This window comes from Alexandromys fortis, unplaced genomic scaffold (assembly GCF_014885135.2).
Source record: "Alexandromys fortis isolate MF-2015 unplaced genomic scaffold, M_Fortis_MF-2015_v1.1 scaffold_109, whole genome shotgun sequence".
NCBI lineage: Eukaryota > Metazoa > Chordata > Mammalia > Rodentia > Cricetidae > Alexandromys > Alexandromys fortis.
In genome coordinates this window covers 2,758,575-2,781,601 of record NW_026068005.1, presented here as the reverse complement: position 1 = coordinate 2,781,601, position 23,027 = coordinate 2,758,575, and the positions used below count along the sequence as shown (strand labels likewise).

Genomic DNA, 23,027 nt, shown 5'->3' with positions numbered 1-23,027 from the left:
TTTATTTTCCTTTGAGACAGTCTCTTATGTAGCTCAAGATGGCCTCAAACTTACTATGTGCCAAGGATGACCTTGAATTTCTGGTTCCCCATCTGAACATTCTGAATACTGGGATTATAGGCATATGTTGCCATACTTGGTTTAGTCATTGCTGTGGATGGAACCCAGTAGTCCAGCTAGTCATGTATTCTATCAATGGAGCCACAGTCCCAACCATACATGTATATGTTTTTATTTATTTAGTTATTTATTTAAATGATCAATATTTTCATAAACGTCCTCAGAGACCCAAATGCAAACATTCCTTGAGTTTTTAAATTTCTGTGAGTTTCTTTCAGAGTGTCAGCACAGTATAAAGCACAGCGTTCACCTGCAGTGTAGAGGAGTGTTCTGAATGCTTGCTGGGAAGGTTCTTCTTAATTAGCGAACCAGGAAGAATACCAAAATCATGCTTTTCTATAAATGCTAAAATAATAAGCGTGGTAAAATCCTAAACCAGGTGGTTGTGTACATATGCAACTATAAACCTTTTGTTGGAATTTTAATCATGTTAAACTCTTCAAAAATTGTATTACATTTTAAATTTATTTTGTATGCCTGTTTAGAGATCAGCATACGAATTACAAGAGTCAGTTCTTTCTTTCCATCATGTGTGTCCCTGGGGATCAAACTCAGACCCTCAGGCTTGGTAGTAGGTGTTACCTACTGAACCATTTTGCCTGCCCTGTTTTAAACTCTTTAAAACATTTTACAGATGAAATCATTTTTTTCCCATTAGCTCTTTTGGCTGAGCAGAACTGCACCAGGGAACAATATAACTCTAGTGTTTTTATTGTCTTATTTTGATCATAAGTGATCAAATAGTCAGTATTTATCACTAAACACTGTTTCATTTTCATAGTATATGAGGCACAATTAATGTTTTGTATTATGTTTTCCATTTTAGCTCCCAAGAAGTCCCGGGTAAGGTTCAGCAATATCATGGAGATTCGACAGCTTCCATCGAGCCATGCATTAGAGGCCAAGTTGTCACGAATGTCTTATCCTACTATGAAGGATCAAGAATCCATACTGAAGACTGTAGGGAAACTTACTGCAACCCAAGTAGCAAAAATCAGCTTTTTCTTTTGCTTTGTGGTAGGTTTTTTTAAAAAAAAAAAAAAAGATTTATTATTGTTGTGCATATGTATGCTATGTGAGTGGAGGGGAGGGATTGCCCCAGTATGCCTGTGGAGTTCAGAGGACAACTTGAGGAAGTCACTTATAACCTCCACATTTGTATGTGCCCTGGGGATTGAACTTAGGTCATCAGGCTTGCATGACAATGCTTTAGCTGCTGAGCTATCTGCCCTGTTTTCTTCCTTACATGTTTAAGATGGTGTGCATACCAACAGTGCAGTATTGAAATGTAAGTCTCCTAGAGTTCTTCATTTTCTTCTGTTAACTGCTGTCTGGCACACTGGGATGTTAGAATATCAGACTGAGTAAATACTTATCATGCCTCAGAGAATTTAGAAGTTAAAGCTGCAGGGACAGTTCAGCTGGTGAAGTGCTTGTGTTGTGAGCACAAGGAGCTGAGTTCCATTGCAGGACCCTGTAAAGGAGCTGAGTATGATGCTACACCCTTGTAATCCTAGGGCTAGGGAGGCAGGGACATGGATCGCTGGGGCTCAGTGGCCAGCTGGTGAGTTCCAGGCCAAATGAGGGACCTGAAGAATGACAGCCACAGCTCACCTCTGGCTTCCACATATATATTTGTACACAAAGCCCAACCCATAAATAAAGATATGAAGCCAGTTCCTAGAATACAGCACGTGTGTACTCGTGCACCCGTGATTGCCCACAATTTGACGAATGTTGAATTTATCATTGCAGGAGTAGGCATGGCCGTTCTTGGCTTCTTTTCTTGAATATGGGATCTGAACTCAGATCCAAATGATCGCACAGCAAGTACTCTCACTCACCAAACTGTCTTTCTAGGCCCTGTAGGTTTTAATGTAACAGAATTTCCCCAAACTTGAATTTGACTTATATAAACTTAAAGTATGATCAGTATGTGAATAAAAAATGTTAAAGTGATTTGATATTCAGTCTCTCTCCTTTACACAAACATACAATATCTGAATGCTGATTTTTCTTTTAAAATTATCCGTCTTTGTGTGTGCCTGTGGAGCATAGAAGAGGGAGTCAGACTGCCTGGAGCTTGAGTTACAGCGAGTTCTGAGACATGTATTTTGGGTGATGGGAACCAAACTCAAGTCCTCTGCAAACACTGTTTTTAAAACCAACTTTTGTTAGTTATTTTTTGTTTGTGGTGCTGGGAATTGAAACCAGGTTCTGTGCATGCTAGACAAGTTCTGTTTTATTTTTTAATTGCAACTTAATTTAAATTAATTTAAATCTTTTGAAACAAGGTCCCACTAGCACAGGCTAGTCTTCAATTTGTTGAACTTGTGATCTTCCCTACCTTGAGTGCTGGGGCTGCAACTTTAATCTCAGCACTTGGGATTGTGTCGCAGTGTTTAGCCTGGTTAGTGTCTTCAGGGAATTGAGTAGTAAGATCTCAACGATCTCAATTATGATTATTAATGCTTGTCCTTATTTGGGGGCCTGTGATTTGTTTTTTTTTTCTCATAGAGCAGCTTTTGAAACCACTTATGAGGACTGAAGAGATGGCTCAGGGTTCAGAGCACATACTGCTCTTGCAGAGAACCAAAGTTTAGTTCCCAGTACCTACACTGGGTGGCTCACAACCATCTGTGGTTACAGTTCAAGTGATCTGACACCCTCTTCTGGCCTCTGCTGGCACTGTATGAAAGTTCCCATACTCCCACAGATACATACATATACATAGGATTTTTTTTTTGAATCTTAAAAACAGAAACAAATGTCATACAATAATAATGCTTAAAAGTGAGAGGGATGACTGTAAATTGAACTGGCAGGTATAAATGTTTTTCATGAGGTTTCACTTTTTTTCCCTTTTGTATAGTGGTTTTTGGCGAATTTGTCATATCAAGAAGCACTTTCAGACACACAGGTTGCCATAGTGAATATTTTGTCTTCAACTTCTGGTAAGAATCATGTCTTCAAAATCTGCATTATGAGTTGATGTATTCATATCTAGTGATATTTGTATATATGTAGACACAATTCTAAATTTTAGTTCTGCTGTGCATTAGCATATTATAATTCATAAGGGGGGGTTGTTGCATACACCCTTACATTTTAGCTGTAGCTATTTTACTGTATAGACCAGGCTGACTTTGAACTTGTGGCCGTCCTCCTGCCTGTGCCTGTCTTCCAAGCAGTATTACAGGAATGCACAATCATGTTTGCATGGTTAGAGTTCACTGCCTGACCTCTGTGCTATTGGTGTTCCCTCAGATACTGTATAGTTCTTGGTTTGGCTGTTGTCTTTGTCCATTGCTGGGGATCAGACTCAGGCCTGTACATGTTGGGCACTTGCTCTCCCACGAGAGTACACCCTTGGCCTCTGTGTTTTTTATCCTACAGTGCATGAACATTTTCTAGGTCTGTGTATACCAGGCACATAACCTCCCTTGGTCCTCTTTGGGTTTTGTTTGCTTATTTTTCCATTTTTTTTATGACAGCGTTACTCTGTGTAGTCATGACTATTTTGTAACTTAGCCTGTATGACCAGGCTGGCCTCAAACTCAGAGATTTCCTACTTTTGCCTACCAAGTACTGGGATTAAAGATGTGAGCCACCACACACGACACTCTGTGGTTTTATTCTGTAGTGTATGTAGGTTCCTAGGCCTGTCCTCCCTTTATGGTAGTCTTACCCCGCATATTTCCTTTTCGGAGATCTTTTTCCAGATTCTTTTTGGCTAAATGCCACTGCTTATTTCCTATCTAAAATTTGCACTCTAGCAGGTGTTTTATTTTTAACATTTGACTCACCTTCCAAATCTGGAAGATAAAAGAAGTAGAAATAACTTAGAACATGGGCATGACTGATGAGGTCACAATTACTCTGCAGGCTCAACTTAGTACTTACTGTTTAAAAATAAGTAGGCCTACCCTTATCTGCACTGTTAGAATAAACATGGCTTAGTTTAGAAGCTCTTCTTAATTTGACTTTTGAACATTTCCACTTAAGTAAATGCAGCATTAGTTGTTTGCAAGAGCAAAACAATCAACTTAAAAGTTAAATGTGTGATTTCCTTATGTTGCCCTTGGTAGTGGTGGTGAGGAATGTTGGTAGAAGTAAATGTAACAGCTTCTTCTGTCCCTTTCTTCTTCCCTGTAGGACTTTTTACTTTAATTCTTGCAGCTGTGTTTCCAAGTAACAGTGGAGACAGATTTACCCTCTCTAAACTATTAGCTGTAATTTTAAGGTAAGATTATAGCATGCGCTCGTTTGCTCTGCTCAGAAATATGATATTAGATCTAGAAAACTGGCTCAGTAGTTAAGAGAGTTTGCTTGGATAATCATGAAGACTGGGGATCAGATTTAAACACCCATCCAACAAGCCGGCTGTTCCATAAAGCCTATAATGCTTTCTCTGACAGATCCAACATCCTCATCTGGCCGCTCATTGCATTCACACAAACATACATATTTTTATACACATGTACTCATACACCTTTGTAGGCATAAACAAATAATAAAGCCTTTAAAATATGATGTTGAAACAATTTAATTTATGTTATAATACATAAGCAAAAAAAGATGAGGTAAAAGAAGGCTTCATGTGGACAAGATGCTATTTGGGGTAAGTGGAGGGAAAGATCCCAGGACAGCTATGGTTCCCATCCACTGGTTCTCATTGACTGTAAAATTACTAAGTGTTGAACTGGCTTTCCTATTTAACAGTCATGTGCCAGCGTAATCATCAGTGGTCTATCTCCTTTTCCTGACACAAGTCCCCGTTTCATGTTGGCTTTAGTTCGTCCTTTCTTCTAGAAGTCAGATTGGATCTTCTCCAGTTATCTTAGCCTGCAGTGATTTTTCACTTTATGTTGAATTCATTTGGCGGTTTTATCTCAGGGCACATCAGCCTCATTGCCAATAACTACATACATAACTGTGAGCTTGTTTTTCTTGTCTTCTCTGTTGGGCTGTAAAACTTTAAAGACTAATACCTGGCTTCATTCCGAGAGCCTAGCAGAGGGCTTTCCCCATAGACAGTACTCAAAGGTGATGCTTTAGTTTCACAAAGCAGCTATTTTGGAAAATGAGAGAGCAAAGAAGGTAACAGAGCATTTAATGATGAGGCTGTGTCTTAGTGTAGCTGAGACTGAATCGAAGTCTGCTTCCCCTAAGCCCTGCTCTACCTGAGAGGACTAGAACTTTCCTGCTTTGTGTCCTTGTTGTAAAGTGTGGAGCAGTGTCTGTAAGGTATCCAAGGGACTTGCACTTGGCCATTGTAGAAGAGTCATTCTTCTTCTATTCTATATTACAGCTTTTAGACACAAGGGAAAGCTGATCAAGCTCTTGCAGTGACACTCTGGTTGACCCACCTAATTTATATTTACTCCTTATAACTACCAGGGATATATTCTTTTCTATGCTTGACTAATGTTTTAACCAAACGTGTTTTTGCATTTTGGAAATATAATATATTTATGTTGAGGCAATAAAACCACATAAATGAGGTTTTATTGAACTTTACCTGAAATAGATGCTGATTTTTAACTTTTCTTATATAATAAAGAAAGGTTTGATAAAGAAGGGAGTGTATATAAAATGTTGAACCTGCAAGTGTTTGACAGAATATTCTTGTTAAAGTAGGTTAAGAATGAGAACCTTTGGCTGCCTGTCAGTTTTTACAAAGTTTTATTGTAACACAGTCATTTTCATTTATTTGCTATCACCCGTGACTGTTGCTGGGCAGCAGAGTTGTAAGAGAAGCCACATGGCCAATAGTTACTTTCTGCCCTAGAAAAGAATCTCTGTAGTTTAGGATAATTGATTTTAATTTTTGTGTTATTTTGTTCTTATGAAACTGTAATTAATACCATCTAATACTTTATTTTGAACTGGCCTTAAACAATGAGTTTGAATTTTTTTGATCATGCATATAATTTGAGATAGCAACAGACTTGAAAGAGTTCAGGGATCACACTCTGCTGTCTGTGATCCAGTCCCACCTCCATTACTAGTTTGAGATCTTGCACATCATTTTAAATCTCTCTGCCTGTTTCCTTTTCTATAAACTGAGGATCACAGTAGAATTTGTCTCATAGGACAGTTATGTGGACGGATGAGGTCAAACTTCTAAACTGTTTCTAAGAACAATGTGTGCTCAGTATTTTTAGGTACCATCATGGCATCATCCTCTGAGTGGAAATGAAATGGTTTCTATTATATTGTGGGAACTGGGTAAACAGCAGCGGACTCTAATCCAAACAGTGATCATAGCAGGAAACCTGACACTGCCGCTCTGAGTAGGAGGATCTAGTGGAAGGAGTGTTCTGTTTAGCTTCTACTCACATTGTTCCATAAGAGAAAAAAATCTTCTTTCTCCATACTGCTCCTCAAATGTGCCCAGGTCTCTTTGATCAGTAGGCGAGAAAACGGGACTATCTTTTAAATTTCTGTTTGTTTGCCTAAAATATACACAACAAACTACCTAGAAATAGAAAGGCCCTGAGAGCTCTTTGAAGACTAGAACCATGCCCATCTTGTTCCCCACTGGAACATACTGCTTTGCTTATTCTAGATGCTCAACAAGTGACAGTCAGATGAATCCATCCCTGTCCGCTGACTTTGCTACAGCCTTCAGTGGTCTTCCTTTTGCCCATTACAACCCTGGGGTTGATGAGACTGATCAAATGTGAAAAAACAGCCCTCAATTTGTTAGGTTTCACGTGCAAAAAAGTGCCATTGCTAGCTCTTTTGGGTTTGGCTTATTTCTTTTTGAAAGAAGGCTTGGCAAAGGGATGGCAAGTTACCTTTTCCATAATTAAAAGAGTAGCATGTAAGCGTGTTGGGTTTTGGGAACAGGCTGCCTGTGTTCCAGCCCTGTCATGTGGTCTTGGTCAAGTTACTTCACCTCTTCATGAATTCCTTCCCTATAAGTCATCAGTGTGCATTTGTGAGGGTTAACTGTCAGTGCGACACTATCCTGTACGGTGCTGAGGAGCACTCATCAATTAACTACTGAATTCTCAGTCACTTTTACTCAGAGTTAAGATGAGTTCTTAGTTTTTAATATAGATGATTAGTTTGTTAGGAGTCTATTATTTTGTTCATCAGTAATGGGTGTTACTTTTACAGTATTGGAGGCGTGGTGCTGGTGAACCTGTCGGGGTCGGAAAAGTCTGCTGGAAGAGACACAATAGGTAAGAATATGGGTGTGCTCTTCTAGGGCATTCAAGCAAGCTTTGTGATTACTGCAATGCATGCAGATGCATGCACATACAGCGTGTCACCGACAGGCATGTAGCTTTATTACATTTATTTATGTGTGTGTGTGACACATCTTAGGAGTGAAAGTCAGAAGATAAGAATCAAATCTTTCCTTTCATTGTGGTTTCCAGGGACTAAATTTAGGTTTCCAGGTTTGGAAAACAAGCACCTTTTTACTGACTAAGCCATCTTGCTGGCCCAGTAACAGGGTTTTAAAAAATTTGTCTTTTAATTTAACTTTTCCTTTGGAAGTGATACTAATAAATTCACCCAAATTCTCCATACATGGATTTATATAAACTACAAGCAATTACAAAAATCAGGAATCAACATTGCCTACTAATCTTCTCATCCACTTTTGTATCTTTTATGAGCAGTTACTACGACAGTGAACACTTGATTTTGATAGTATGGGCTATAGACCCGCCATTAATGTAGCCGTCTTCCTACAGCATTCTTTTAGTGGCCTAAGATCTTTTTTTGATTTACATTTAGTTGTCTTGTTCTTCTAATGTCCTTTCAGCAGAAGCCCTAATGCAGTCTTATGTCTTCTATGGGTTTGACACTTATGACGGGTACAGCTTATTTATCTTGTACAGTGTTTCTCCATTGGAGTTAGGGTTCATCTTGAATTCTTTCTAGTTAAACTGGTGTTGTACAAATTGGTAGTAATAGTTCTGATCTGGCTGGCATTGGTGCATTTTCTCTGAAGACCAATGACATTGCTTTAATTTTTTTCTAGTGATGTAGGTATTAAGTGTGCCTGTCAGGGTGCTCCAGGTGAGGTGACCAGTTGGTGAAATAGCAGGCATCTCGTGGGGAGATAAATACTGTGAGGTTATAGAAATATCCTGTTGTCATACTCTCACCCACTAATTTTCTCATCCAGTCTGGTTCGTTGCCTTAGCAGTTACTTTTATAGTAAACATTTAATTTTGATCTGCTTCTTGGATTTAGCAAAAACAAAGGTAACTAGAGCTCAACCTAGTTAATATCTCTAGATACCTGAAGTGCTCTCCAAACTCTTCCTGGACTGCCCAGTTAGCTGTGCTTTGACCTACATCTTCTCTTTCTGACCCAGAGCCACTCTGTGTATATAAAACTTAATGCAGTGCAGCATGGGGTGCACGCCTTTAATCCCAGCACTCAGCAGGCAGAGGCAGGCGGATCAATGAGTTTGAAGCCAGCCTGGTCTACAGAGCAAGTTCCAGGATAGCTAGGACTGCACAGAGAAACACTGTCTCTAAAAACCAACCAACAAACAGACAAACAATCAACCAAACAACAACAAAAAACCAAAGAAATGCCTACAATATATCCTTCTTCTGGGAGTATAAGATTTTGTTGACAGGCTTTAAAAAATTTCTGATAGCAATAAAAAGAAAATAGACATAATAAATTGTTGCTTGCCCCGTAACATCTTCCTCGGGGGGGTGGTGAAAGGTGCAGTGTCAAAATCTCAGACATGGGGAGTCAGGTAGAAGGCATACAAGAGACTTGTTTATTTAACAACGGGGAGGGGGATCTTATATACTCTCCCAGCACCCAGGCATTCCCATCCATTGACATCGTATGGTCACTCCTCAGTGGCTAGGCACCATCAGGACCTCCGATGGCACCAGGCAGACTCCAGGTTGGCTCCTCTCAGCCTCAAAGGCCTTAACTTCCTCCATTAAATATTCTGTTCTTTCAAACAGATTAAAGTATTGAATGGTCACTTGGCACATACTTTAATCGTTTTTAAAGGCTTACTTAAGGGTTGTTGAACATGAGTTAATTAAGACTAATTATTCATGCTCTGTGAGCCTCTATCATATTGCACATTTTCAACTAATTATAAGCAATCATTATGTGTTTGTAGTTTTCAAACAGTTCTTGGTTTAAGAGAAGATACAAACGAAGGCAATAGAGAATATTTTTACCTTGTGTGGACATACGGTGTGTATGTGTATACAGTGAATGTGTTAGTATAGGCAGATGTGTGACAATGTTGTGTAGAGGTCAGAGGACAACTTCAGGTGTTGGTTCTTGATTTCCACCTTGTTTGAGATGGGGTCTTTTGTTACTTGTTACTGTGTATGTCTGACTGCTGGCTTGTACACTTCCTGGGATTTTCTTGTCTGCCTCCCATCTCATTGCAGGAGTGTTGGGATTACAGATGCATGCACTTCCATGAGTGACCTGATGTGGGTCATGGGGATTCACACCCATGTCCTCATACTTGTGTGGCAAGTGCTTTGTTCACTGGGTCATCTTCTCAACCCATAGTATCATAGTTAGCATTAGTAAATGTTCCATTGCCTAAAACAGAAGACAAATCAATGGAATTCTAGCAGAGTAGGAAGGATTCTTGGTGGAAGAGGTGTGACCTTATAGATGTGGTAGTAGAGTATCTGGAAGTCCATATGGAGGGATGGGAAGAACAAGATTAAGCGGAAGAGAAACATTAGTTACAGTGTACAATAGCCTGGTTCATGTAGAGCAGTTGTTCTCAACCTATGGATTGTAACCCCTTTGGGGACGTCCAGTAACCCTTTCACAGAGGTCACCTAAGACCATCAGAAAACACAGGTGTTTAAATTATTATTCGTAACAGTAGCAAAATTATAGTTGTGAAGTAGCAAAAAAATAATTTTATGGTTGAAGGACATCACAACATGAGGAACTGCATTAATGGACACAGCGTTAGGAAGATTGAGAATCACTGATGTAGAGAAAAATAAGAAGTGCACGTTTCAAAATTAAAGACAAAATTTTACTTATCCGACTTTCATTGTTAGAACCTCTGTGGGTGTTCTGTTAGGTCACTAAGGCAAATGCTTTTGCATATTTATTTATTTATCCATTCAGTTCCTATCCTACTGGAGGATCTGGATGGAATGAGTTAGGTTTGTTTTTTTATTTTTGCCGTCTCATTTCTTCATTTAGTATTCACTGTACTAGTAGACTCTAAGTATATGTAGTAAATATATGTTGAAGGAGTTCTTGAATGGGTACAAGAGTTTAAATAATGTGTTGGTTCTTACAGGTTCCATTTGGTCCCTCGCTGGAGCGATGCTCTATGCTGTCTACATTGTGATGATCAAGAGAAAGGTAGACAGAGAAGATAAATTGGATATTCCAATGTTCTTTGGCAAGTATATGTTTAACCTTTTCAGTTATTTACTTGAAATAATAAATTCATATGTTATTTTATGAGAGAGTATGGAGACTTTTTTCCTCCTTCATATGACTTCTTTCTCTCCCTCACTGTCTCCCTCCCTCCCCTCCTCTCTCCTCCCTCCCTCCCTCCCTCCCTCCCTCCCTCCGTCCCTCCCTCTCTCCCTTTCTTCCTTTTTTTGGAAATCTTATGAATTCCAAGGTCTCTCACTGAACCTTCTGGGCCTCAGGATTCAGCAAGACTAACTGGCCAGTGGGTCCTAGAAAGCCATGTCAGGACCCAGAGCTGAGAATACAAGTGAGCACCACTTGGGTGCTGAGGACTGCACTCTGGTTTGAGCAGCAAGCACTTTACTGAGCTATCTGCCCAGCTAGACTGCAATCAACAGTCACCAGGTGCTGATGCTGTTTTTCCCTGGAATTGACGTGTTTGTAGAACTAATCTTCAAACAAACACAAGCTCCAATTAAGCAACCCACTGAAGCCCTTTGTGAGATGTCACATTTCTAATAGTGTTATCAAAGTTTGGAAAATTGTCAGCCATGATTTTAACCTGTGTCTCTTTTATACTCAGGTTTTGTAGGTCTGTTTAATCTGCTGCTCTTATGGCCAGGGTTCTTTGTACTTCATTATACTGGCTTTGAGGACTTCGAGTTTCCCAATAAAGTGGTACTTTTGTGTATCATTATCAACGGCCTCATTGGAACAGTTCTTTCTGAGTTTCTATGGTTATGGTAGGTTCTGTTACTTCTGCAGTTCATTTGTTTCACTTTGTTGACTTATGAGTAGTTTGGATCTTTCCGTGTCTTCTGAGATCTGAAGATCCCTTCCACATTGGTACTTGTAATTGAATATATTTATTCTGATAAGAGCAGGGACTTTGACTTTTAACTTTTGTGGGCCCATCACAAAGAGGATACATAAAAAGAAGCTCAGATGTTTGTTTACTAAATGTGTGAATATTACTGTGCAAACTAATACTGTCCATCTTTCCTTCCTGCTGTTGTGATGAACACTCTGACCAAAAGTGACTTAGGGGAGGAGAGAGTTTCCTTAACTCAACACGTCCAGGTCACAGTCCATGACTGAGGGAAGTCACAGAAGACCTGCCTATATTAATCATCAGTTAAGACAATTTCTTAACAAATATGACACAGGCCAACCAATCCCTTACTTAAGACTTCCTCAGATGACTCTAGGCCAGTGGTTCTCAATCTGTGGGTTGTAACTCCTTTGGGGATCCAAAAGACCTTTTTAAAAGGGTCACATATAAGATATCCTGCATATTAGATATTTACCTTACAATTCATGACAGTAGTAAAGTTACAGTTATGAAGTAGCAATGGAATAATGTTATGGTTGGGGGTCTCCACAACAAGAGGAACTGTATTAAAGCATTGCAGCATTGGCAAGGTTGAGAATCACTGGTCTAGGCTGTGTTGAGAGCTGAAGCTAAATAGGACAATATAAATTGTTTAAGTTTGTAAAAATGCTTTCAAGGTATTAATTTACATGTATGAAATTATCAATCAATAAATAAAAGATATTTTTTAAAGCATAGTGTTGGGATCTGTGATGATAGCTCAGCTGATAAAGTTCTTGCTGCACTAACATGAGGATCTGAGTTCAGGTGTCTAGGCAGGGTGGAATGACATGGGAGCACAGAGATGGGGAGAGCCATGGAACTCACTTGCCAGCTAGTCTAGCTGACTCAGTGACCTGGGTTCAGTGAGAGAACTAGTCTCAAAAATAAGGTGAAGAGTGAAACAGACACTGAATGTTGACCTGTGGTCTATACATGCACACATGTACATATAACTGAGTGCACATGTACACACATGAACATGTATATATGAACACGTGAAGATAGTGTTATACAAATGAAAGTAGCCACGGACTAGTGGACATCATATGTTTTGATGTGAGTGCAACCAGGGGTGTTGCTTACTTAGGGAGCTTGGGAATATTTGGTTGTTCCCAGGCTTCTTTTGTGTTGTTATGTTTATATTCAGAACTTTACAGATGGATGAGTCAGAGGTGGAAATCATGAATGGATCAATTGGGATGCTAGCATACTATATATGATAGACTTTTTCTCATTTAAGTACCATAAGTTTGAACACAGTATCCCATATGGAGTTTGTCAGACGTCCATTATAGTTTTAGTACTGTTTCTGTCAGTATAAGCTTATCACTTTCTTTTTCTTTTTCTTTTTTTTTCCTTTTTCTTTTTCAAGACAGGGGTTTTCTGTGGTTTTGGAGCCTGTCCTGGAACTAGCTCTTGTAGACCAGGGTGGTCTCGAACTCACAGAGATCCGCCTGCCTCTGCCTCCCAAGTGCTGGGATTAAAGGTGTGCGCCACCACCACCCGGCAAGCTTATCACTTTTTTAAAGTTTGTGTATGATTTCAGTTTAAATAATGCTGTTTGGTGGGGGCTAGAGAGATGTTTCTGTGTTTAAGAGTGCATGCTGGTCTTGCAGAGGACCTGAATTCAGTTCCGAGCACCCATATTGGGAAGCTTACCACTGCCAGCTTCAGAGGGAATCCCACATCTTTGGCTGGTCCCTAAAGGAACTGCATTCATCTCTTCAGACCCACTTGTATACATAATTTAAAAATTAGCTTTTTGTTTTCATTTTTATTGAACAAAACTGACAAAAAGCCTTAAAATGAAACCAAAATAAGACTGTATCAACAAACATTGAAATATTTGTAACAAAATTTAAAGATTAAAAAGGCAGCAAAGGGAAAAAAATAGTTTTTAAAATCTAAAGAAAGGTAATGTGGTTTTGTTAGGTATCATCAAAAAAACTAAAAACTCTGCTCAGTAATTTTTAAATTAATGAAGTGTTATATATATATATATTATATATATATATATATACACACACACACACAAAGTTGAATCATATAAGCAAACAGATCTTTAAAATAGTATACAGCACCCAGAACACTGTGTAATTCCATGCTTGTATTTAATAGTCAGGGACAAACTTTGGAGTCATTTTAGTAATTATTATTTTTTTTTGTATCTCTGTCCATACACAGCTTTCACCTCTGCTTGGGATCTCTCAGGCACATATTATAGGATAGGAAACTTAGTTTAATTTGTTGTGTGGCATTTAAAAAATGTTTATAATATAGAAGTTATGTTTCCTTTCTTCTTCTCAGGGGCTGCTTTCTTACCTCATCGTTGATAGGCACACTTGCACTAAGCCTTACGATACCTCTCTCCATCATAGCAGACATGTGCATGCGAAAGGTAAGCCTGGCTCTTCCTGAGGTGCTCTAGGACCCCGTGACAGCTAAATAATAAGGGTGTCGTATGGGTGATACTTGATGCTTCTCCCTGCCTCTGAGAGGGACTCGAGCACATAGAAATAGAAATATCAGGGCTAAGGGAATGACTCAACCGATAGAGTGGCTCTGCCAACTTGAGGACTGGAGCTTGATCCTCAGAATTCATCTTAAAAAAAAAAAATGCCAGGAGTAGTATTGCATGCTTGTAACCCCAGTGCTGGGGAGGTGGAGACAGGAGGAATCCCAGGGCTCACTGACCAGCCAGCCTAGCCCACAGGGAGAGTCCTAGGTCAGTAAATAACTCTTTCAGAAAATGTCACCTAAGAAAAGGCAGCTATATCAGTTAGGGTTTCTACTGCTATGAAGAGACACCATGACCATGACAACTCTTGTAAAGGAAAACATTTAATTGGGGTTTGAGAGGTTTAGTCCATTATCTTCATGTGGGCATGCAGGCAGACATAGAGAAGGAACTGAGAGTTCTACTTCTTAATACTCAGGCAGCAGAAGCAACTGTGTCCCACACTGAGCTTAGCTTGAACGTATGTGACCTCAAAGTCCACTCTTACAGTGATGCATTTTCTCCCCAAAGGTCATACCTACTTTAACAATGCCACACTTCAAAATAGTGCCACTCCCTATGGGCCAAGTATTCAAACACATGAGTCTCTCCCTATGGGCCAAGTATTCAAACACATGAGTCTCTGAAGACTATACCCACTCAAACTACCATAACAGCAAAGGTTGACCCCTGGCCTCTACAGTCATTGACATACCATATGTACATACACCCACATGTACCTGCATACACATTAAATAAGTAAATTAGCAAATAAATAAGATATAAAATTCAAAAGAAATAGATAATCTTCATTTTGGTCTTTAGTATTTTTCATTAGTTTCTAGGTAAGGGAATTGGCTTTATATGATGAGGCTTCTAGTTTTTGAGTAGCTGCTTTGTTCCTAGTGTCTTTGGTACCGGTTCATTGTATGCAATAGATTGCTCTAGCACACTAGTAGGGGTAACTTGGCCTCTCAAGTTAGCTTCCAGTGGTTGCTTAACACTGTGCTAACACTGCCATAGAAGTGAACTCCAGGAGAATGATGTGGTGTCCTGGCAAATGCTTACCTCTGTTGCACTTAGCCTAGGTATCCCTGTCCTCTTAAATGAAGTCCTGCTCTGGACATGGGGATTCTGGTGATGAATTATGGTACAGAAGTAACACTCAGGGGCATCTTTGGCTGCGGCCTAGAGAAATGGGAAGTTTCTTTTTTTTCCCCCTATTTTCTTTTCTTGAGATTGGGTCTCATTGTATTACCCTGGCTGGTCTGGAACGCACTACATTGATTGCTCAAGCTGGCCTTGAATTCACAGGGATCTGCCTCTGCCTCCCAAGTACTGGAATTAAAAGTATGTGCTACCTTACCCTATGAAAAGTTTCTTCAGTGCTTCTAAGGGTGGCAGAGGAGAGAGGTGTGCCTTTGCCTAAAGCTGCAGGAGGGAGACAGCCACTTAATTCTGCATGTGGAATTTGAATATTTTAAGTCATAAGTAATCATAGGGTACATGTGTGTTGGCTTAATACAGGTTGAAAAGAAATATTTGAAAGCTACATGCTTCTAGTGTGTTCTAGTAACCTTATTTTTAGTTTTTTTTAGGTCTTTATACCTTATGGATAAAGGCAAAATGCTCTCAGTCATGTGGATATTCTTTTTTTTTTTTAAGATTTATTTATTTATTTATTTATTATGCAAACAGTATTCTTAGTATTCTGCATGTCTGCCTGCAGGCCAGAAGAGGGCACCAGATCTCACTACAGATGGTTGTGAGCCACCATGTGGTTGCTGGGAATTGAACTCAAGACCTTTGGAAGAGCAAGTAGTGCTCTTAACCACTGAGCCATCTCTCCAGCCCCCATGTGGATATTCTTTATTTAAAATGGTTCTTTAGGAATAGGAGATGGCTCAGTGGTTAAGAGCACTTACAGCTCTTACAGAGGACTGGGTTCAGTTCCTATCATGCATCTTATAACCACCTATAAATCCAACTGCAGGTGATTCAACACCCTCTTTTGGCCTCTGCTAGTCTCTGTACACATGGGATGCACATCCATACACTCAGGCACACACATATACACTTAAATAAATAAATCTTTATAAAATAATTCTGTGCTGATATTTGTAGATTTGTAGATGTTCTGGTAATCATTCCAAAAAATGTTACATTTTATCAGTACCTTGGTAGCTAACTGTGGCTTCTCAGTTTCTCTTTTTGAGGACTCATCCCTGAGTGTTGTGTGGGTCACTGAGCCTCTGTGTGCATGTACTGTGCAAATTGGTTTGTATGTCAGAGGATTATTTTGTGTTTTCTCAAAAGCCTTCACCAAATACATCTTTCTCATGAAACTTTTCTTTTTTAATGGTAGTGTTAAATGGGCCACCATGTGCTTTTCCAGCATTGGGAATTTTGCCTGTGAAAACTCTTTTTTTCTTTCTTTTCTATGCATGTGTGTTTGATTGAGTACATATGTGCACATGTGTGTATGCAGAGGCAACACAAGAGTATCTCCTTGGACCCTGGTGTTTTCTAAGTAGACTAGGTGGGGGGTGGGCTCAGAGATCCTTGTGCCTCCATGCCAAGTACTAGGATTTCAAGTGTGCACCACCTTGCCCAAGATTTTTATTAGGGTTCGGGGGATCACCAAGAATTTTTATTAGGATTCTGAGGATCAAATTTAATTTTTCAAGCTTATAAAATCAAGCACTTCATTGAGTCTTCTCTTATCCCTTATTTTCCTCTGTAACTCTCAGAAGAGAACAAATAAGTGCTTTTCCGTAAGCAAACAGGAATGGCCATTTCCTTTTGTAAAACAGATCACCACTGTGTCCCTTGTCAGCCTCAGCAGTCAGTACAGGCTGCTTGGAAAATTGTTTTGGATACTTTAGTCTGATCTAGTCACTAAAGGTAACTTCTCAACACAAAGGCTTTTAAGCTTTTCATTATCTTCAATTTTTTGAGGACCTTGATCAGTGAAGAATGAGAGGACCAAGTTGCATCAGAGGGCTCGTTAGTGCTGAAGCCTGACTTCTCGCCTGCTCTTGTTCACTTGGTCAGAATTTAATTCTGAACTTCTTTTTTCAGTTGTGTGTGTGCATGCGCATGCATTTGTGCCAGAGTATATTTGTGGAAGTCAGAGGACAACCCCCAGGAGTCAGTTCTCTCCTTCTACTGGATGGGTCCCAAGGATTAAGTGATGTCGCCAGGCTTGGCTGCTTTACCTTCTGAACTACCTCTCTGGCCCTGATTCTAAACATGTTTTCATCTGTTGATGGGGAAATTACCAATTTTGGGTGTTATATTTTGAATTTGTGGAGCTGGAGGGTAAGAGCACTTGTTGCTCTTCCAGAAGGTTTGAGTTCAAATTCCAGCATCCATGTCAGGCAGGCTCACAGTTTCCTGTAACTCCAGCTTCAGAGGATCAAATGCCCTCTTCTGGGCCCTGCTGACACCAGCAGAGATACACAGACACATGATCAAATGAGTAAATAAATCTTTAAAATTATGAGTAGTAGCTGGGCGGTGTTTAATCCTAGCACTCAGGAAATACTGGGATAACTCTGCTGCTTTTCTTTTGCCCATTTTTTAATGCAGCAAGTATTTTTACTAGTTATTTAGGCAAGTAGAATTATAAATTGAAGTCCTAAATCCTTTTATACAATAATACTTCATAACGTATTATCAGTATTTAGTCTATCTTCTTGATATTTTAATGTGTATTAAAGGTAAAAATTGCCTTAATGATAATTTTGAGGTTTTATTTTAATCTTTTGTTTTAGGTGCAGTTTTCTTGGTTATTTTTTGCAGGCGCTATCCCTGTATTTTTTTCATTTTTTATTGTTACTCTCCTATGCCATTATAATAATTGGGATCCTGTGATGGTAGGAGTCAGAAGAATTTTTGCCTTCATATGCAGAAAACATCGAATTCAGAGGTATGTTTTATCCTACAAAGATTTTTTTTTAAGTTTGTGTGTTTACATTCATTCATTCGTGTCTGAGTGCACCTACATGTGTATATACATGCATGAGAAGAGACCCGAGGTCGATGTCAAATGTCTTCCCTAAGCTCCACCTTAGTTTTTCAGTGTTTCACTGGTTAGCTAGTTGGGGTAGCCTGGATCAGTTTGACTAGGCTGGCTAGCAGCGAGCCCCAGGGACCCTGCTATCTCCACCACTGGGACTACAATGTTTCTGTCTTGCCTGGATATCTTATATGGGTTAGGGTGATTGAATTTACATCTCTTTATGCTTGTGAGGCAAGCACTTTGCTAGCCAAGCCTTATCCCAGCCCCTAGTTTGTTCTTGAGATAGAGTTTTACCATGTAACCCTCGCTGGCCCTAAACTCCTGATCCTCGTGCCTGTCAGCTCTGAGCATTGGGATCACAACATAGAAGAACAATGTTTGCAACTGTGTGTGGCTGTTTTCTTGTAATCATAGCAACTCAGGAGGACTAGTAGCATTCTGAGGTTGGGGCCGCTTAGGCTACAGAGGTAGACCCTGTCTCAACAGACAAAACAACAGTGGTGGGTTGGCTGAGAAAACTGAGAATCACCATAGTGGCCTGGCTTTTAGGGATTTTGACAGGAATTGTTGAAAGAATGAATTATATAATTTGTGTTGTGTAAGGAAAAAGAGATGCATTTGGATCCTTTAGATGGTGAGATAATTTCTTCACTGTTAATTTTTAGGAAGCAAGTGTTTTGGTATGCAAGTGGTATGTAATTAATTTCAATATAGGAAACTTTGATTTGGGTGCAGTTCATAATATATTATCACTGTCTTACATTTTTTCTTTTCTTTTTTAAAATTGATTTTTATTGAGCTCTACATTTTTCTCTGCTCCTCTCCCTGCCTCTCCCCTCCCCTTCTACCCTATCCCATGGTCTCCATGCTCCCAATTTACTCAGGAGATCTTGTCTTTTTCTACTTCCCACATTTTCTTTTCTAAATTTCTTTTTAAGAGATAAAGCTTTTTATATTGCATTTCAAAAACATGAGAGAAATTGCTGGTTCTGCCACTAACTGTATCTTGACCTACCGGCTTCAGACAGGGTAGTAGGCCATTTCTGAAGGTTTTTTTTTTCTAAAGCTTTCTTAATTGTTGCCTTTTCATTAGAGTTCCAGAAGACAGCGAACAGTGTGAAAGCCTCATCCCTATGCACAGCGTTTCTCAGGAAGATGGAGCTACTTAGCTGCTGTCGTCTATAGTCCAGGTGTGTATGTGAGCCAGCCCCAGACCAATTCCTCATGATATTCTTGAGAATATTCAAGTATTCAGATGTGGCAGGTTGACTGACCTCCCTTCCTTCCTCCCTCCCTCCCTTTCTCCCTTCCTTCTTCCCTCCCTCCAGCTTTCTTTTTTGAGACAAGATCTCTCTATGTAGCCCTGGATAGGCTGGAGCTTGCTATGTGGACTAGGCTAACCCAAACTCACAGAGATCCCCCTGCCTTCCAGACTGTTGGGATTAAAGTTGCATAACAACATCCTGTTCCTACAAGAGATTTTTTTTTTTTTTTTGGTTTTTCGAGACAGGGTTTCTTTCTCTATAGCTTTGGAGCCTGTCCTGGAACTCCCTTTGTAGACCAGGCTGGCTTCGAACTCACAGAGATCCGCCTACCTCTGCCTCCCAAGTGCTGGGATTAAAGGCGTGCGCCACCACCTCCCGGCTGCAAGAGATTTTTTAAAGTGAGTTGCTTGAAGTGGCCCAAAGTGCTACAGCCCCTGGAATCAAATCACATAGGTTCCAGATCTCCAGGTTCTTCCACAACTGGCTGTGTGACACTTGGGGAGCTTCCTGGCCTCTTTTAGCCTGTTTCCTTGTTTGGGAAGTGGCACTGAGCTAGAACGATCTTACAGGTGTTGAGTTCAAAGTGCAACAATAGTGCCTTTCCCAATTAGATACCAGTGAGTTTTAACTATGTGTATGTCCATGAGCATTCATGTGTTCGTGTATCTTCTGGCCAGACATTGACATCTGTTCTCCCTTTTATTATTCTCAACACCTCCCAGCACTGGGATTACAGGCATGTGCTGCTGTGCCTGGCTGTTTATGTGGGTTCTGGGATCTAAACCCAGGTCCTCACACATATGTAGCAAACACTTTACAAACTGAGTCATCTGTCCAACCTCTTATTCTATTTTTCTTCATGATAAATCATTTTATCTAACGATAAACTTCAGAAAAATATTTTCTCTTACTATACAACAAAGAAAACATAAAATATTTTAGAGTGTATCAGTCTCTTCCCCTTCCCACCTTGCGTGTGTGCATGTTGTGTGTATGTATGTGTTTGTGTGTGTGTGTGTGTGTGTGTGAGAGAGAGAGAGAGAGAGAGAGAGAGAGAGAGAGAGAGAGAGAGAGAGAGAGAGAGAGAAAGTGTGTGTGTGAGAGACAGAGAATCTCAGTTCTATCTGTTACCTCCTCACCCTTTCTGGCTTGGCTGTATTTCTTCATGGCCACCCAAGGGTTGATTGCCATTCTTTCTTCTCTTTGTTCATGTAGTTCATTCCTTGTAAGGAAAATGGCCTTTTATTATCTGCTGTCTTTTAAGTGAGGCTTGGGGAACAGATGTGCCATCTTTAAATTAAAAATAATAGGGCTGGAGAGATGACTCAGTGCTAGGAGTGCTTGAGGCTCTTGCAGAGAACCTGAGCTTGATTCCTAACACACATCTCAGGCATCTCACTATTGTGTGATGCTTTACTCTTTTGACTTTTTGAGGGGCCCACCACCCTCCTCCAAATAAATCACACACAGAGGCTTATTCTTATTTATGACTGCCCAGCTTTATCTTGGCTTGTTTCTTGCCAACTTTTCTTAACCTAATTTAACCCGACTACCTTTTGCCTCTGAGTTATCGTTCTCTATTTCTGTATAATTTTCTTTGCTGCTTTCTCCATGGCTTGCTGTGTATCTGGGTGGGTGGCCCCCAGTGTCCTCCTCTCCTCGTTCTCTTGCTCCTCCTCTTCCTCGGTTTCTCCTATTTATACTCTCTGCCTGCTGGCCCTGTCCATCCTTGCTCCTGACCATCAGGTATTTTAGACTGACACAGTAGCACAGCTTCACAGAGTTAAACAAATGTAGTGTAAACAAAAGTCACACACCTGAAAGTAATATTCCCTAACAGCTCACAACTGCAGGAGATCCCATGACCTTTTTGGCCTCCTCAGGTACTGCATTCTTGTGTACACAGACACACACACACAAATAGAAATAAAATCTTTAGCTTATAAATAACTGTGAAGATGGTTATTTAGAGTGTCCTATGTCATCACATTGTTCGTGGGTTATCTTTCTGTGGAGTGCTCCTCATCACTCTCAGAGTCACGTTCAGCTGCCGCCCCACCAGAATGTGTTCAGTGCTGGAAAAGCCATAGCCAGAGAAAGCTGAGATAGTGAAGACTAGGAAAGGTGAAGAACCATCAAGTAGCATAGACTAGAAGAGGCTGAACTGGGGCTTTGTTGCTACAGGGGTAACGGTAGAATATGCCCAAAATAAAACTGAATGCTAGTACACAGTACCCAACTAGTGTTGGTGTCAGACCTGCTGTTGCTATGAAACTTGTTTTTAGTTCCTTTTTTTAAAATGTTTATTAACTTGATGCTCAGAGTCTAACTTGAGGGACTTGGATTTCCTTCTATATGTGGGTTCCAAAAATTGAACTCCAGTCATCAGACTCAGTGGCAAGCACATTTTCACCCTAAACTATCTTACCAGCCCTGTCCTGAATTCTTAATTCAAGATCAAGTATCTAGTTACTAAATATAAGCATTGTATATAATGGGTGTTTCAGCACTAAGATAATTTGCTTCTCAGACTCTGTGCTACAGAAAGTGGGATGACGTAAATGATAAATAACCATTTTTTTTTGTTTCCTTTTGTTTTTAGCATAATGGAACATTCTACAGTGAAGAGACAATCTGGCAAGTTCTTTGTAGAAGTGTTTCAGTGCCTAGTCTGAACAATACCAGTTTCAGTTCTTTGAAACTCTAAATACATTTTCCTCATGTTGCTTTCTTCTTTTTCAAAATGAAGGATGTTCCATGTAGGTTGTATGCAGTCCAGTTGCTCTAAAGGACCAACCTGCCTTACGTATCAGTTCAGTTCATGAAATCACTGGAGCAAATCAAGGAACACAATCTTTCTGGGGACTTAAACTCCTCATTCAGACTGAGTAGTACTCTTTCTGAGAAATCACCCGAGTAGGTGAGCATCCTCACAGGCAGACGCTATCCGGCATCGCCTGCAGGGGTGCAGATTATAGTTTTGAGTTTCGTAGATTGCAGAATAACCACACAGAAGAAATGCTAGTTAATGTCACACGTGTGTTCATACAAAGCTGGTGGTGCTTTAGAGCACAGATGTTTGAGAAGAGATCTGGTCCGAGTGCACTCACTGTGTGATCCCTCCCTGGTGTTTGGTGCCTTGTATCTTAAAAAATGTGACAAGCCCTAACGGTTTTAAAGGGGAAAAACTGCAGACTGGAAAATCACATATTTCTAAAGGCTGTGTGGCTATAAATTAGTTGAGAAAGCTCTGTTTAATTTAGAGTTTTAAAGAAATATTCTCTCTTCAATTAAGAAATTTTCATAATGGAATGGTTTAAATTGAAGTGATAAAGAATATTATTAGAATAAAATGTTTGTATATGTATTTGTGTATTAAAGATGTATCAAGTAATTTTGTATTTTTTTCACATATAAATTACTCTAAAACTGGGTGCTGCTTCCTTAAATAATCTTACTTTCCTAAGTAAATGTAAATGGTTAAAATAAAAAAAAAAGACGAGCTACTCTGGTGAAAAGATGACATTTGATTCTTTTGTCTGTCATTATTAAATCATGGGGCTGAGAGTTAACCTCAGGGCAGAGTGCTTGCCTAGCACACATGAAACCCTAGGTTCCATCCCCAGCCTGCATAAACCAAGCGAAGTGGTGCACACCTGTAATCCTAGCACGCAGGGTGGAGGCAGGAGGATCATGATTTCAGAGTCATGCATGGCTACATAGTGAATTTAAGGCCAGCCTTGGATAGTGAGGCCTATCTCAAAATCATATAAAATATCCCTAGTTGAGGTTTTAGGCATACTCACAGTGTGTGCTTCTGGAACTGCTTCCTGTCAG

The 23,027-nt window shown here is 39.9% G+C and overlaps 1 protein-coding gene across 2 annotated transcripts in view; it reads left to right on the top strand.

Moving 5' to 3' along the window:
* The window catches only part of Slc35f5 (solute carrier family 35 member F5), a 32,954-nt gene extending 10,370 nt beyond the window's left edge, over positions 1-22,584 (top strand). The window contains exons 7-16 of one of the 2 annotated variants that reach the window (XM_050161475.1): positions 947-1,137; positions 2,993-3,074; positions 4,276-4,363; positions 7,249-7,313; positions 10,409-10,513; positions 11,114-11,273; positions 13,712-13,802; positions 17,678-17,832; positions 19,019-19,115; positions 21,793-22,584. In XM_050161475.1, the coding sequence (XP_050017432.1) occupies positions 947-1,137; positions 2,993-3,074; positions 4,276-4,363; positions 7,249-7,313; positions 10,409-10,513; positions 11,114-11,273; positions 13,712-13,802; positions 17,678-17,832; positions 19,019-19,094 (1,013 nt within the window). In that variant the 3' untranslated portion in view covers positions 19,095-19,115; positions 21,793-22,584. Of the gene's footprint in view, positions 1-946; positions 1,138-2,992; positions 3,075-4,275; positions 4,364-7,248; positions 7,314-10,408; positions 10,514-11,113; positions 11,274-13,711; positions 13,803-17,677; positions 17,833-19,018; positions 19,116-21,792 lie in introns of those variants that run through there. The other variant, XR_007595261.1, reaches the window with a different exon arrangement.
* The last annotated feature ends 443 nt before the right edge of the window (positions 22,585-23,027 follow it).